This window comes from Nothoprocta perdicaria, unplaced genomic scaffold (genome assembly GCF_003342845.1).
Source record: "Nothoprocta perdicaria isolate Ctin4 unplaced genomic scaffold, notPer1 scaffold_129, whole genome shotgun sequence".
NCBI classification, from domain to species: Eukaryota; Metazoa; Chordata; class Aves; order Tinamiformes; family Tinamidae; genus Nothoprocta; species Nothoprocta perdicaria.
Genome location: NW_020454416.1, coordinates 434,519 through 451,310, shown reverse-complemented (window position 1 = coordinate 451,310; position 16,792 = coordinate 434,519). Strand labels below are relative to the sequence as shown.

Sequence of the window (16,792 nt, the reverse complement as noted above, 5' to 3'; positions counted from 1 at the left end):
CGGGACGGCGGCGGGGAGCGGGACGCCGCCGCCGCAGCCGCCCTCGAGCCCGGCGACGAAATGGCCGCCGCCAACCCCTGGGACGAGGGGCAGCCCACGGCGGCGGGCGCCGCGCTGGCGCGCTGCCTGGAGGCGGGCGTCGTGAGCCAGGTGCGGGCGCGGTAACGGCTCCCGGGCCGGTAACGGCTCCCGGGCCGGTAACGGCTCCCGGGCCGGTAACGGCTCCCGGGCCGGTAACGGCCCCCGCCGCGGCGGGGCGGCGCCGGGCGTAACGGTCGGGAGGAGGGGAGGGAACGGGAGGGGAGGCTCCCAGGTTCCTGCTGCCGTTTGCACTTTTCTCTGCCCTTTTCCCCCCACAGGAGACCCTGGACCTGCTGTGTCCCAGAGCCCCGTGCTTCGTGAAGTTCTCGGAGCGGGAGCGGGTCGCCAATCTCCAAGCCGAGCTCAACCAGGTAGGGCCCGGCTGCTGCTGCTCGGCTCTGTGCTGTGCGTGGAGGTGACAACCGTCACCAGCGTACGTTGAAACAGGTCCCAGCCTCATGGCTGTTCTGTCAACCACTCCTTTGGTGGCTTTACCCCCTGGGCTGAATTGTGTCGTCGTTGTCGTCCCCAGAAAAAAGAACAAAATGATTAAATAAAAGCTTTTGGCATACCTGGAAGGGCACAGCAGTTTGCGCCTTTGACCGCAGTGTGATATGAGGCTTTGTTTGCCAGTAAAATGAAGGTCTGTCTTTACAGACAAGCGAACCATTTTCTTGGCTAGCAAGAGCTATCCCTGGTCACTTCCTACCTAATTTACTGTTAGCGGCTGGATTTTATTTTATGATGATGTATTCTGAGCCCTTGCCTACTAGTGGGAAAACTGGGCCTGTTAAATTTTGCAATTTGGGCTCTAGCCCAACTTCAAAGCAGTGTGACAAATTCTCTTGTACCTCTTCAGAGAGCAGGAGACAACTGGCATCATCCTACAGCTAGAAGGAACTGTTCTCAGCTGTGAGTAATGCAGCTGCTTAACCTTCATTGCTGAATGTTTTTATGCACAGAATAGATTCTCACAGTGAACGAGGAAAACAGTTTTTCCTTGTTGCTCCTAGAGGACTGATGTCCTCCCCTTGTGTCTTTTCCCCAATCTTCTCCCATCTAGCCTAAAGAATGACAAATCTTTTAGCTAACTACAATAGTTATTCTTTTCCAAACAGGCTATGATTCTTCTTTATTTCTTAAAACTCATAGCAAGGGGAAACACCTGCTCAACACGTTGTTTACAGGTTTTACTGTTGGGTCACGACTTTCTGTCCTCAGCATTAAGTAATAATCACTTTAAGCCTCTCTCTACTTTTTTTACTTCTCTTGCTTGCTGCTTTCAATCAGGAATGCAAAAATATGATTTTTGGCATCATTTTGAAGCACCTGCTCTTTGGATAATAGTATGGATCACAGAAAGGTATCTGCTGCTCTTGCACTAGTTTATTGTTGAAAAGAATTAAGAGGTTTGTGCGAGAGCTTATCCCTCAGCTTTAAAAAAAAAAAAAAAAAAAAAAAGCCTTTACTAGGAGGAGCAGGCTTTTTAAGCACACTATAGACAATAAAACTGCTTTGTGGCTGATAAGCTTCTGTGTTTTTAAGAATAAATTGCCTGATCTATCTCTTTTAACACAAATTTTACCCAAAATGATTTTAGAGTTTTACTGAAAAGAGCACAAATATGTCTTGGTCTGTCTCTTAGTGTCTCAGTCTCTTAATTGAAAATATATTTTCATTTGATTTTTCATTACTATTGTAGAAAAAAATGGAAATTGAAATCCTGGAATTGGAGAAGGAGACTGCAGACATTACTCACCCCTTTTACTTGAGTAAGTGCAGTTATGCATTAGAAAAAAATACGAGTGTTAAGTAACATCATCAGCAGATTAATGTCTCATTTGACTACATGACACTTGTAGAAATTATTGCATCTGTCCTCACTGGATAGCTTGTTAGAGGTGGCAGGTGCTTAATTAGCCCATAAAGAACAGGCACCTTATCCTGTGATAGTAGGGGTTGTGTGTGTCACTGTGCCCTCTTGTCCCCAGGGTTAGGGGAACATCAGGGATACCTCAGTATCATGCTTTACTTCCCTTGGCCTGTGTGTCCCTTCTCTGCTTTTCTGGCAACTTGATAGATTTGTTTGTTTGTTTTCCCTTCATCTTAATGTCCCTAGAATTGCTCAGTTCTTTATTTTTGTGGTTTGGGAGCACATGGATTTATTTCTTCAGTATTTCTCCCTTGCTTTTACCACTACAATTTGTTGGATGCCTAAAAACTTTCTAGCTTGCTAATGTTGGTATAATGCTAGTGGTGTACACTGTAGTACTTCAATTCTGTGATACAGATTAAAAAGTGGATTTCAACTCTTAAAGGCATCTTAGTTTTGCTGTTCTATCGGTGGTTCTGTGTATCTAAAAAGTAGATATGATTAAGAGTTTTTTTTTCAAAATAACTCTGATGTTAAGTCTTATCTAATGTTAGTCGCTCTTAATGATCTTTCTTGAGTGCAGACTGCCTTGTATCAGACTTTTTCTTTACACCTCTCTCCAGAAGAAATTCTGCTGTCACTTTAGCAGGCCAAAAGTTTCAAGTTTGCAATCTTATTTTATAGACCAGAAGTACCAGATCCTTCAAGATATGAACAACCACTTGGAAGCAGTGCTGAAGGAGAAAAGGTCTCTCAGACAAAGGCTCATTAAACCCAGATGTCAAGACAGCCTGCCTATCGAGGCTCCTTTCCACAAGTAGGTATACGGAAAATAATTGTTTTGCCTGAATCCAGATCAGTTTCAACTTGGAGATAGTAGAAGTTAATGTTCTGTCATTCACTTTTGGATGAAGAGAAAAATAGCTTGTGAACCTCAGCTGAAAAACTAATAGTTCATTAATTGGTTAAATTTATTAAATGATATTAAGTCTCTTCATTAATGTTTGCCTAAAGTGATTTGGTCATGTCTTCTGAAGATTTCACAAAGGTTTATGTTGTATCTCCAGAGGAGTATTAAATGTTTGATTGGTTGTTATATTTGTCATCTTGCTTTCCCTGTGACTTGCTCAGAATACAAATGGGTAATGAAAGTGGTAATTGTTGAGAAATCAATTAGATGGCCAGGATCTTTATTAAAGCTGGAGGAGAGGATTAAGAAAAGCCATAGGAGTTAAGTATTCAATCCTGTGTTTTGCGTAGCTTTTGAGTCAAACAGTTAATTCTTGACTACAGGTATATAGTAGAGTTGTTGACTGAGGCTGTGAACTTCATCGAGAAGCTTGAAACACATTTGCAGACAGTGAGAAGTGTCCCTCAGATACCCACCTTAATGAAGAATATGGTGAGTAGCAGAAGAACTGAACTTTCTGCATCTTCTGGCATTGAGAACTCAGTGCTGTTTGAGTGTGTGGGCTAGTTTTGTATCTTGCTACGTGCAGGGATGAAATGCTTCTCTGTCCTTTTTCAGGACACTGCTCTGACAAAAACAGAGATGCTAGTGAGAGATTTGGAAGAACTGACAGAGCAAATAGTGAAATGGAGGGAAGTGCAAAAAGAGGTACATTCTGACAGCATCTGCAGTCCTGGTGAATTCGACTTCAGCCTTTCTTTAACCTGACAAATAACTCCTCTGCAGAAAGGATGGACATTCAAAGAACTGCCCTTTAGTAGTCTTCTGTGAACAGAACAATGTAATTGTGCCTTAATTCAACGGGGACCTTGCAGCTAGTTATTTTTCTGTTCTTACGTGATAGTTGAACAGATAACAATTCTTAGCTGTTTAAAAAAAATGCAATTGGACAATGAGCAATAGCTCATACAAAGGCAAATCAGTGAGAAGACTTAGAACCTGTACCTTCAATGAAGGTTGTGTGTTGTGTGTTTTTGTTGTTTGTTTTGTATTGGTTGTTCATTTGCTACATTTGTTTTTGTAAATACTATATTTTATATGTCATAATAAAATTTCAATAAAGTAATTAGATTACTAAGAAGTCTTTCTGTATTTTATTACAAAAATCTTGCAATTAAAACAATACAAGGTTGATATGGAAACTAAGCTAGATCTGAGATTTCAAACCACCACCCACTGGGTGAAACTGGAACACTTTTCCCTGAAAGCAGTAGAAATGAGAGAGAACTAATTTTGTTAGCCAATGTTGTGACTGATGTGATTTCTTGGAAAAGGAGGGAATGGACTAAGTGATGCATACAATTTCTACTCATCTGCATTTTTATGATAAATATGTCTTTAGTCTCTTTTGCTTGATCTATCTTTCCTGCCTCCCTCTAAATAAAAGTCATATTTTGTGGAAATGACTAATTGAGCCAAAACATTGATTGCTCCAGTCTGCAGCCTTCATCATGTGTGTATTTTTAGAAGTCCTGTTAGTGAAACTCCCCTCGCAGCATATCTCTAATCCAGGAGCACTGCTGCCTGGGACCCTTCAAATTTAACATTCAAGGCATGATCAAACAGGAACTGCTTTATTCCTTTTTAATAGCTGCGTGCATCAGCTCCTCTTGTCAACTCAACTCCTATGTTCAACAGCTTGATTGCTGGTTTTTATCTTAAGCCTGTTATTTTTGAAGGCAACCACTAGGTGTCTCGGTAGCCTGCAACTTTATCTGTGGTTGATCTGATTAATGGCATGTTCGCATCTGTGCAGCATTTTGCAAGCTGTGTTTTACAGATGAGAAACAGCAGAATTAAGGAAGAAATACTTGATTCACTATTGAGCACGCTCTGATCAAGTTAGTTGTAGTTGCTCTGCCATATATTAAATAGTTGGAAAATACTGAGAATTCCATCATTCTTCCCTGTAAAATGTATTATTTGGCTGTAATGTCTTAACTGCCTAACTGTTCTCTGCTATAGGGTTTAAGCATAGCTGATTTTTCTCCCTGCTTCTGTTGAGAAGTTAAGGCAAATGAGTTGGGCTAAGTCAAGTAGACTGCTGGTAGATAGGATCTAAGAGTATAAACTGGAGCTCGACCTCTTCAAATTTTGATGAGATCTTTATGTGAACAGCTGTCATAAATCATGGAGGATTTCAGTCTTAAGTTCCATATGGTGCAATCATTGCAGGTGTGGAAAGGAAAATCTTCCCCACAAAGGCAGAAGAGCTGTGGGTTTTTTTTTTTTTTTTTTTAATTTTATTTATTTTTTAATTCTCTGATACAGAAGGGAGCAGAATCCAGGCTTCTGGAATCGAGGTCCTGTACCTCACTGACCAGGCTAATCTCCCTCTTGCTTGGATTGTTTTATAGTGCTGCTTTAGGTGGGTAAATTAAAGCTGTTGTAAGGCGTCTATATATCATGTTAAAAAAAAAAAAAAAAAAAAAGGAATGGAGAATGCAAACACGATGGTAATTGGGGAGCTTGGCACAAAGGTGCTTCTATTTTGAAGTGGAAACATGGGGGAAAAGAAGTCCACTAAAACTGGGTGACAGCGGTGGCAGAAAAGGAGTAGGAACCGCCACTCAAGCGCGTAACTTCTGTCCATGCAACAGCTTGAACGTGAGAGGAGCCGCAGCTCTGTGGAGGTTTTGGGGCTCCCTTTCCCAGGCCCAGCAGACCCTGCGGAGCTTCCCGAGGCAGCGGCCCAGCGTTCCCTCAGGGCTGCCGGGCACGGGGCCCTCCCGCGGGGCCGGGCCGGGGCGGCGGCTCCTCCCCGCGCGCAGGGGGCGCGACGCGGGGCCGGGGCCGGCGCTGGCGCTGCCCGGGCTGCCGCCCCTGAGCCGAGCCGAGGCCATGGCCACCGTGAAGGTGGCCCTGCGGGTGCGGCCGCTCAGCAAGAGGTGCGGGGCGCGGCGGGGCGCGGGCGCGGGCAGGGCGGCGTCCGTCCTCACGGCGCCCGGGAGCTGGGGAGGGCCGCTCGGAAACGGGAATCAAGGGCGCTTCCCCTCGCTGCCCTCCTGCCGAGCCCCCCTGCCATGCCGGGCAAGGGAAGGGGCCCCGCCGTGGCGGCGGAGGCTCCATCGGTCGGTGCCCGCGCTGCAGGAGGGCCCGGGCGGCGCCGCGAGCGCTTCCCTCGGTGCCGCCGCGTCCCCAGCGCGAGCCCCGCGCGGGGTCCCCGCGTGTCCCGCGCCCGGCGTGGGGATCCCGCCGGCGGGCCGGGGGCGCGCCTCGAACCACCGGCAGCCGGAACAACATACATATACACATATATATGTGTATGTATATGGATATATGTGTGTGTATATATATACACACACACAGAGTGAGAGTCTAGTCGCTTAGCCGGTTGTGCAGTGCCGTGTTTTCTAAGTTCTTCCCTGTTGATGGATTTTGCTCGAGCCTTTATAACTTTTACTTTAAGTGCGATGCTGGTGAGGCGGTCACCCAAATCGTTGCTCTGCTTGAGGGGTGTTTGTGAACAAAGATACTGGTGAGAGCTGGAGAAAAGAGTGCTGTTCTGAAATAATAGAAATGGAAAATATGTTTTGGCTTTAACTCAAAACTGACTTCTGAAAGGGTCTGTGCATAGTTTTGTTAAAACTCAGATGTTTAATATAAATCTGATTATAACACAGCTGTGAACAGAACCCACTGAGCTGAGATACCCATATGAGCTGGTGTAGCATAAGTGCTGCAGCATGGAAATAGCTAAGCTTAGCCTTACATTGCTTAGTGTTGCGTTAGTGTTGGAGATAGTCTTTGGTTTTCTTTTTCTGTATTTTTTTACTGTCATCCTTAGCTTTGTTTGTGCTAAACTGGTTAGTTATGCTGTCATTATGCTCCCCGGAAATAAAAAAAGCAATGCAAACATGCTGAATATCAACATTAAGTGACAGCTTGGAATGATACTAAGTTACCCAAACCATAGGACCCTTTTGTTCCAGTCATGCAGAGTTCACTAGAGATGGAAAGTATCGCAGAGTTCGCCTTGGCCGTGTATTTTATTGTGCAGTCTGTGCACGTACAATAGCATTTGTCTGCCTCTTTGCAATAGCGTGATGACTTCGTTGGGTCTCTTGTGGATATCAGTTAATCCAAGTGTTCCTTAGCGGCTGGGGAAGTTGGTACAAAGGGGATGGTGGGAAACCAGGGGATAACATAGGAAGAGATTGCAGAATAATTCCATCTGCTCAACCTCCAGCGGTGTAACGGGTGCGGTGGGGATGCAGGGACCAGGCTTGGGGCGGTTGGCCCCAAGGCAGAAGTCATTTACTCCCCAGGCCACAAGGAGGGTCAGCAAAAGCTTTCAAGATGGATTATTACTATCTGTTTTCAATGAAAGGAAAGGAGGAGTGGCTGGATGTTGCCTGTGAACGTTCTGGCAGGAGAACTTTGTTTTCTAGGCTTGCCCAAAATTACCCAAGGCTGATATCTTCTTAGGCAGATGGCAAATACAGGAATACTTAAAATAACCTGTGTAGAGATTTAAATAATGAAAACTTTCCAAGAAGAGGAAGGCCTCTTCCTGCCAAAAAATGTCAGTTTAACTGGGGTGAGGTGCTTTAAGTTAGAGTACTAGGCAAAAATATCAACCTTCCATCTTAAAAGTTCCAAATTTTGAAAAGCTTTGGGCAAAGACTAGAATCAGAGTTAGCTGGTCATTTGCAGGTGGTTGTCGATTTGACTTGCTCCTTGTTTCTGTTCATTCAGTTCACAATGGTGAATGAACTTTGGTGTTACATCTTAAAATTTACAAACTTAATTTGGGTGATTGTGGTCTTAATGTGGGTGATTATAAAATTCTACCTTCTGCTTAAAGTATTCATTAAATAAAAAAAAAATTAATCACATCTGCTATTTGTTCTTTAGCATACGATGAAGAGTGGTCTTTTTGTTCAGTGCTCGTAGGTGCCTCTTACAGTGCATTCTTTGACAGAGAGCTCCTATGCACAAATAATCCCCAGTGGCTAAAAAGCAAGTATGATGAAAACAAACAAACAAAAAGAGGCAAAAGTTTTTTCTTTGCCTAAACTTTAAATAGCTTGTGGTGAGTGCTCTTCATAATGCCAAGATCATCAGCCTTTCTCTGACAGATTAAAGTATTTTTTGTTCCCAAACTGTTGTCCTGGGATAAATTGAATATCCCCTGGTGTGACGTTCCTTTAAAAATGACAGTAAGACCCCAATACTTTTTTTTTTTTTTTATATTTATTAATCTCTAAATTTAAAAAGAATGTTATGTTGTGGTTAAGTGGGTACTTGTTCTGCCTAAATACTTTCCCCCTCAGAACAAAGTAGGGAAGCTTAAATGGGTGGTGTAAATTGATTACAGCGGTAGATAATTTTCAAGTATTAAATAGGAGCTGGGAACTGGTAAAATCCATTTATGGTTTATTGCCAGACATTCAATGCTTGGGCTGTTTAAAAAAAAAAAAAAAAAAAAAAATCAGACTTTGGTAATGAAAGTGTAATGTTATTTTTGGCTGTGTGAGAGAGGCTATTGAGAAATGCTCTCGTTGTTAGCACGTAATTTTGCAAAACTAGAGCGCAGGTTCCTTTGCAAGCAGAGTGATCCGCACCAGGCCTTCAACGTCAGGGCTTGGAGATTGTGGGGCTGCCCTGGGAAGGTGGTATATTCCTGTCAGGAACTTCTCCCTTGGATCTAGGGCGCTTCTCATGCTTGGGTCACTGATTTAAAGCCTGATACCTGTTTACTGGTCTAAAAATGTTAGTCCTCCAATCTAGCTATAATGTAGCACTAGATTATAGTGCTTTATTTATAGTACTGACAAATGTTGATGCTTATCTCTGCACCAAATATTCCTTTTTTCTTTTTTTTTTCTGCATAGTATCTGCAAAGAAGGATAGGGAGAGACCTCGCCAGGATGATGGAAAAATGATTTTGACTATCAAATTATGTCAGCTTTTATCAGAGCCAAGGAAAGCTTTATACAGCTGAGAGCAGCCTTGAAAAAAATGACTTAAGCCATATGTCTGGTGTAGCAGTGTGCTGTCCTGGTGAACTTTGTGTACTTGGCTTCAGTATAGATTTTCAAATTACTTATAAACATCTGTTCTGAATTTGGTGGGAGGAATGTTTACTGGGCTTCTTTGAAACAGGCAGTAAAACTATTACAGCTTAAAAATAAATGGCCAAAGTTTGGGTAGTATTAAATTAAAATATTGCAATTTCTACAATGTTTTTGTTGCTGATAGGACGGCATAGTCCCTTGGTGTTCTTGTCATTACACCTCTTGATTTTTAAACGGATGTGTCCTGCTTCCATTCAGTCTTGGGCAGTGCTCTCTGAAGACTAATAGAACTCAGAAAATCTGCCCCAAAGAGGTTGAGATTGTTTTTTGAGATAACTGGGTGACAGGAATTGACGGGGAAACATGGAAAACATAATTGTGCAGTGAATACATTGCAGGGCTATTTTGAAAAGTTCTGTGGTAGACAGCCACTAAATTCTGTCAGTATTTATTTTTCTCATGTAGTTGAGCAGTAAATACTGGCTTTAGTGTGCTTGATTATTTTGATGGATATCTGGTGGTGTGTATTTGTAGGACCTGTTTCTCATTATTACACAACAACTGCTAATGACTCCACTATTTTTGTCTTACTACATGTACTTGTTTTCAAAGTAAACAGGCTCTTAAAAGTCAGGCTGTTTTTTTTCTGAGAGTGCCTGACTGTTATTTGAGAGGGTGGAGGACGAGTGGGGCAAATTTTATGAAGTCTGAAATAAAGAGCTGCCCTCCTTCCTGCAGTGTTGTATCCTGTGTGTGCTCCTGTGCTCTGCACTCATCTGAGGGAGAGGAAGCAAGACCTGGAAATGTGGAAATGCTCCTCTGCGGGGTCTTGGTCTCCTGGTTCTTTCCGCCAGCCCTTTCCTCCTGGTCTTGCAGGGGCTTGGTGTCCTGGGGCTACAGGGCAGAAAGGATGTGTTGCAGCAACAGCAAGGGTTGGTTTGGCGGAGATTTTCTTTTGGTCCCCACTGTGTTTTGGTGGGACTGTCACAGGTGCTCGGCTCCTGTCCCTTCTCTGCTGTCACCCCCTGTGCCAGCCCCGCTGCTGTAGCGAGCGACTCTTCTGTCCCTGCCGTTGCCTCCCCCAAAACTTTCGCTATCTTGGGAGGATCCAGGTGTTTTCCTGCACCATGTAGCATCAAATGGTCTTTCTGCAACACTGTACAGGTAACTTCTCACGTCAACTAATTTCGCAGGAGAGAGGCATTTTGCAAACATAATGTGAAGTTTAGAAAAGGAGGAGAAAAGGGAGGTGGGAGAAACTAAATATTAAGGTCACCGAGACCTCTGAGCAGAAGAGATCAAATCTGTTACAGGAGAGGTGCACTTTAGGGTTGATTTTATTTGTAAATACAGCTTTCCTATCTGTGGAGTTACCCACCCATTCTTAAGGAATCAGGATTGTTTTATTGGTCTACAGCAAATTGTGGTATGGACATCTGTAAGGATGTCCTGACAAAAATGATGCTGAAAGACCTTCTGTGGTGCTTGTCACCTGGATTTAAGGTCAGGATGTCCAGAGCAGCTGTGAATGTGCTTTGTCTCCTGTGCTTTAGTTGTCAAAAATGAGTTTCCTTTTCCAAAATTCTCTGATTTGTACCTGAATGAGGCATGAAATAAACACATATTTACAGGAAGTTCTATGGTCTGTAGAGCAGGGGGTTTTGGTTTCATCGTGTGCCCAGTGCTAGATCCAGTGCTGGAGGAGAAGGAGGAGAGAAAACGCCCCTTGCAGCAACAGCCTGTGGTTGAAGTACGTTGAGTGTCCTGTGGATCTGGAGCCAGGCTTGAGGAAAGCCTCCCAGGCGCTGCACTGAGCAGAGGGGCTTGTGCAGGGGTGGGAGCAGTCACCCTTACCCTGGGGTAGGAGACAGCACGGTGGCTTTGTGTTGCTTCCCTTATACTGCTTTTGTGTCTTAAATTTAACGTAGTGAAGGTCTGATGTCAGGAACTTCTTTTGTCTTGAATCTGCGGTAATACTTTTCACCTGGGAGGACATCAAGTGGCTAAAATCCATTCCATGAAGTCATTTGTAGGTCTGGAGGGACTGGTGGACTGAGGGCTTTTGAGTTTCATTTAATTATGATGATAATGGGGCTGGGTTGACCTGTTGTTACTGAGGTTGTCTTACATTTGGGATTAAGTAGCTTCACGGGCCAGGGTATTCTAAAGTTTTACCAGATTTTAACCATATGGGTAAAAGGCTTCTTTGCATGAAGGCCTGCCTCAGGCTAGATAACCCTGTTTCATTTTGTTTAAACTTCATCCAGAACCACTCAGCTGCTTCAGAAGTGAGGTTAAGGGAAAATTATGCTTTTAAATATTTAGAAGTGACCTATTCTTTGAACTTGCCTGTTGATTTGAAATGTGAAATCAGGTATGTATTTTTTTTTTTTTAATAACCCCATCTGTGTCCACCTGCTTTTGTTCAAGCCCTGCATAAGTAGAAAAGTGGCATACGGCACAGATTAGCCCTGCAGCTTGAAAGGAAGGATGCAGCCGAGGTTGTGCTGGAGAGGAGGAAAGGCAGGAGTGACAGACAACAGAGTAGGAGCCACTGAAGCAAGACCCCCTGCCTGAAAGGGGAACCCAGGGTCCCTCCAGATTTGTCCATCTTTCACTGTTTATAAATTCTTGTGAAATTGCCTGTCAAAATGCTCAATCTCTTTGATCTGATCCAATACAGAGGTGTCAGCTTTGTCCATTACCTCACGTGGCAGAGATTTCCATGGGGACGTGGAGGTCCCCAAACTCGTTATTTGTGCAAATCCAGGAAATGCGCCCTTGCGGATGAAATGTGCCTGGTGCAAGTTTCCCCCTTAGGTACCCCGGGCCTCCCTTGGTGCTCAGGGGCCCGGGGGAGCGGGTGCAGGTCTGGTTTGCTCCGAGCCATCCTCTTGTGCCTGGGGACGCGCTCGGGGTGTCCCAGCGGCCGAGGCGCTGCAAGCTCTCCGTGGCAAGGGCATTTCAATGCAGATGGTCAGGCTTCTTGTGACATGTAGGAGATTTAAAGCTCTCTTTTAGGGTTGCAAAATAAATATATTTTTAGATGACAAGAAGTTTCTGTACTTCCTCCGAGTTGTTGAAGGCTGAAAACTTGAGGTTTTGAAACAGGTCATTTGCTAGTGTCAGCTGTCACTGACAGGAGAGTGTAGCTGGGGGAGTATAGATTTTTGCCTAAATGGCAGGAAATCTGCTAAAAGACAGTCATTAAATGATGGATAAATAGTGAATGACTGTGAATCCTGCCAGTCATGTTTCAACTTCACAGTTTATAACTGGCAAGATGATACCAAGCCACCTGGTTAACAAGTGCTCTCTGCACACCTAGACTCAGCTCATCTTGTCTTTCCCTTCCGGTTAACTTTAAACAAATCATGACACAGCTGTATCAAGGAGGAAGTGCATTTTATTTCTAAATCGTTTTTTCCAGTTTTGCAAAGGTTTTAGGCATCATTAGAACCATGGTTTCTAGTAAAGTTGCAGCTTATAAGGTTTTTCAGGGCTTCTGCATTATCAAAGTACAAAATAAACTGTAGAAGTTTCTCAGGATTAGAGAGATCCTTTGCCTTTCTGCTGTCAGATAAGGAGGTCATTGACCTCTTCTTCCTCATTTCTGTTTTGCTATATATGAAAATTCATAATGTCCTTTCTTGATTTATAAATTGTGACCTTTAAAATAACTTTTAAATGAGGGAGATTTTGCCAAACTGTATTTTAATTGTTTTTTTTTTTGTTTGCTTGTTTTTTCCATAGTACTCTCCAAAACAAAATACCTCTTGGACTGTGAATAAGAATGCTTTTCCTGTATTTATCTTCATGTAGGCCTGTGAATAAGAGCATTTTGATCTTCAAGCTGCAGGCCCAGAAATAATCTTTTGCTCTAATCACATTTTTTCATTTATTTTTCCAATGCTGCTCATTTATGGAAATGGAACCTGGCTGCGGTAGATTTCAGTGATTACTGTGTTCAGTAGGAATTTTATTCTGGTAGTATATATTAATCCTTTGCACATATGGAACTATCTTACATTCCAGGACAGTTTTGTTAATGAAAACTATTCAGAATAAAGAAGCTGTCACAGAGTATTTTGTAAGCAAGAGTATTTGTTAAATTTGTTTAAATTTGCATTTTTTAAATAAATGCAGATTTCGGGAATTTATGACTTTGAAATATGTTTTTCTGTGTCTTCATAATTCAAAAGGATTTTTGAATGTGTTTTGTTTCTAGAGAGAGCGCAGAAGGAGGAGGAGTGATTGTAGAAGTTGACGACAAAGTGGCAAAAGTCAGAAATATAAAGGTATGCTTTTTGTGCTGTTTCTGTTTCACAGTTTTCCGTATTTGCTTGACCAATATCCAGGGAAAACATTGTCACAGTTTTAGAATTGAAGCAAAAGTGGTTTTATATAGACAGGGAATGTCTATATAAAACAGCATTCAGCTGTGGTATCCTTGTTTTCTGCATTTTGTATTTATCAAATCTGCTGCACCCTGGCTGCAAGCCATCATTCAAGTATGTTAGTAAATTGTTTAGGATTTTGCACTTATCTTACTGTAACCAACATCTGGATATTTTTCTCCCTGTTTTTCCTTCTCCTCCTTTCCTATTTGCACTCGGAGTGCCACTAACTTGTGTGAAATGGAGCAAAGTGGGTTCAGCTACAGCTCAGGCCATGGCAAATGGGCAAGATTTATAAGAAAAAGCTTAATGAGAGCTATAAAAAAAAAGCTTAATACAGCCCCTCTACGTGGGAATCAGCCCCATGTTTCAGACTCTAGGGCTCCTTACAGCTGCCATGCTGCTCCAAGGAGCTAACAGAATAGGAATAGAGCAATTTTATATTGTCTAACATTTTTCTGCCTCAAAGGCAAATAAATGAACTGTGGACTTAACAAGATTGTGGTAGGTGGAGATTCTGTAAAGACAAATGTGTTAAATTTCTTACCTCATTTCTCTTTATATCTGCAAGCAACCTAGGAATTTCAGGTGGTGATAGAATGAATTCATTTGGACTTCTTACCCTTTTCCATTATAAAAGTGTGTATATATGTATTTTTTTTTGCATTGACACTGGATATTCTCTCTTAAAGACATAAGCTGGGGAGAAACTATCAGTTTGGGGATCTCTTTCATGTATGTAAAGTATTGTTTGTGATCTGTGGTTCCTCTCTTTATTGTTTATTGTTACTGGTGTTCAGGCACTGCTTCTTGTGGAGTTTGCTAGTTTAAAATCAGAATAATAGCACTTGTGCCAATGGAATTGCCATCAGTAGGCCAAAATTTTCACAGAAACTGGGTCTGCAAGTAAGTTGTAATGATCACTTCTTTATCACGATCAGGTGCAAGCGATTACTTCTGGGCATGGAGACCTTTTTCTGTCCTGGGGTATCCAGGGATGTAAATAAGCTATGGAATAGCGAGCGAGATGTCAGACAGAAAACCTGACTCTCACAGCACCACTCTGAACAGCCTGGCCGTTTTCTCCAAGAAAAAAAGAAATTGAAATAAAAATTTTGTAGGGCTGTATTTTCAGCGTTTAAGATTTGCTAACACTCCTATTTTTCCCCACTTCCTTATATGCATGATAAAGATTTCCAGCTTTTCCTGTCTGTCTCTATTGTTGTCTGTTCATTTTTATTTTCTTAGGAAAAGCTTTGGGAACCAAGACAAAGGTGCGGATCTGGGTTTCTCCATCTATTGGCCCCAGCTGGGAGGGCCTCAGGGAGCAGGTGGAGGCCCCAGCCCCGTGGCTGGTAATTGGGTCCAGCTGAGCCTTATCAAACCTGTGCTGCTTTTAAAGAAGAAAATCCTCTTTTAAAGAGGTTGCTTTGGGGGGTGGTGGGAGTAGAGAGAAAGACTCTGCTGCTGTTCACTTGTCTAACTGGGATGACCTAGAGGTGCAAGAAGTGGCCTCGGGCTGTTTAGGGGCTGGATGTTGTTTTTCCTGGTAAGTCTTGTAAAGCGGGAGTTTGTTTTATGCACAAGATAAATGTATGTGGTCTCTGATTCCTTATACACTGATATAAACTGGATCAAGTATTTCTATCCTGATGTTCCCATAGTTTCATTTAGGGGTAATGGTTCATTGTGCTTTCAAAAATAAGAAGCTGTAAGTCAGAAGCTATTTCCAAATTTGTAAGGAATGTGTATTGTATGTCTACTTGCATCAGGCAAAATGATAAAATATTTTACTTTAATAAATGTGCAGCTTCTCTATGATTAGGTGACTGCATTTCTTGATGGGCAGGAGAAATATAAAAAAGTAAAAGGTAACTGCATAAAAAGGTATCAACCTAAAAAACTGCTCCATATTAAACACAGTCAAGAAGCTCATTAGGATGTTAGCTGTAGCTGAAGGAAATCTTGGGGGTAGTTAATTCAGTGTGACAAAATTAGAATTATGTTTTCAATATTTGAAACTACTTTCAAGGATAACTGTAATTTATTTCTCTTTTCTTTCACTTTGCTTTTTCTTGATTTGGAAAAAGGTTGTTAAATGAGCGTGTAAATTCATTTTCCCAGTAGAATTTGTAGCTAATAGCAGTGTTAGCACATGTGCCTTTTATCCCCTAATCTGACAAATGGCACTGCCAGCCCTGGTTTGGGGCAGCTTGTCTGGGTACTGATTAATAGCGAATCTTTTTTTATCCTTACATATTGAATGTGTCAATGTTGTTAACAAAGTTATGGACTATATCAGTGTTACATATAGATCCTTTCACTTTTTTTGTAGTATTATGACCCATTGCTTTGTAATGTTATGACCCCTTGCTTTCTTCCTTTCATTAAATGAACAGCAATATATAGTTCCTGTGTATCCACAGGCTTATCTATTTTATTGCAGACTCCTTGAGCAGGACTATAAAGGAAGATCTATGTGATTCTCCTAATGTTTCAGTCGCCATTTGTGGCTCTGAGCAGAATTATATGTGGTAGCCTAGGCTAGCTGAAAAGATGTTGTCCTAACCCGAAAGAGCTTAAAATCACACAGGTTGGTGTTAATACTCTGATCCTTTATTGATATTTTATGATAAATAAAGCCCTCCCAGATAATGAGGGGGGAAAAAAGGATGGGTAGTATCAGTCCAAAGGTTTCAAGGAATGTATGCCTGTCTCTAGGGAAAATAATTAAATAGCTCTATCAAAAAGGCTTATCTGTGAATATACTTTTCATGTATAACTTTTTCAAATTATTTAAATTTTAGGTTCTAGCTATAAGAAATCATCTTATTAATTCCTCATTGAAAAAATCCAAAGCAAGTGCAGCTGTTTGGGGAAAACTGGCAATTAAATACCAGCTACCTTCAGCTCTTCATCCATTTCCTCTCCTGATCTATATAACCCCCTTTTGCTTTCTGTCAGAAGGTGCTTTATTTCCAGCCCACAGGGATGAGGGGAAGAACTCAACTGTGATTTTTGGTCACCTGTGGAAGGGCTAAACTGCTTGAATGGTGGTATTCCTTTGCTGTGTCCCCCCATGTTTCCATAAGCCCAAAAATGTTCTATTTCAGCCCACTTGGAGAAACACTTGCCTAGAGCAGCGCTCTGTCATTTCTCAGTTTTGCAGGATGGTTGAGGTTGGAAGGGACCCCTAGAGATCATCCAGTCCAACCCCCCTGCTCCAGCAGGGACACCCAGAGCATGGGGCACAGGGCGGCATCCAGGGGCGTTTGGAAAACCTCCATAGAAGGAGACTCCACAACATCTCTGGGCAGCCTGTTCCAGGGATCTGTCACCCACACAGTAAAGAAGTTCTTCCTCATATGGAGTTGGAACTGCCTGTGTTTCAATTTGTACCCATTACTATGGAAGAAATATAGAAGGGTGATATTGCTTTCCTGCCTAACGT

At 42.4% G+C, this 16,792-nt stretch overlaps 1 protein-coding gene across 1 annotated transcript in view; it reads left to right on the top strand.

Annotated features, from left to right (window-relative positions):
• Positions 1-60: 60 nt before the first annotated feature.
• The window catches only part of STARD9 (StAR related lipid transfer domain containing 9), an 83,335-nt gene continuing 66,603 nt past the window's right edge, over positions 61-16,792 (top strand). The window contains exons 1-5 of the mRNA XM_026033458.1: positions 61-150; positions 360-452; positions 1,784-1,853; positions 2,639-2,771; positions 13,173-13,242. Of these exons, the coding sequence (XP_025889243.1) occupies positions 61-150; positions 360-452; positions 1,784-1,853; positions 2,639-2,771; positions 13,173-13,242 (456 nt within the window). The remainder of the gene's footprint in view (positions 151-359; positions 453-1,783; positions 1,854-2,638; positions 2,772-13,172; positions 13,243-16,792) is intronic.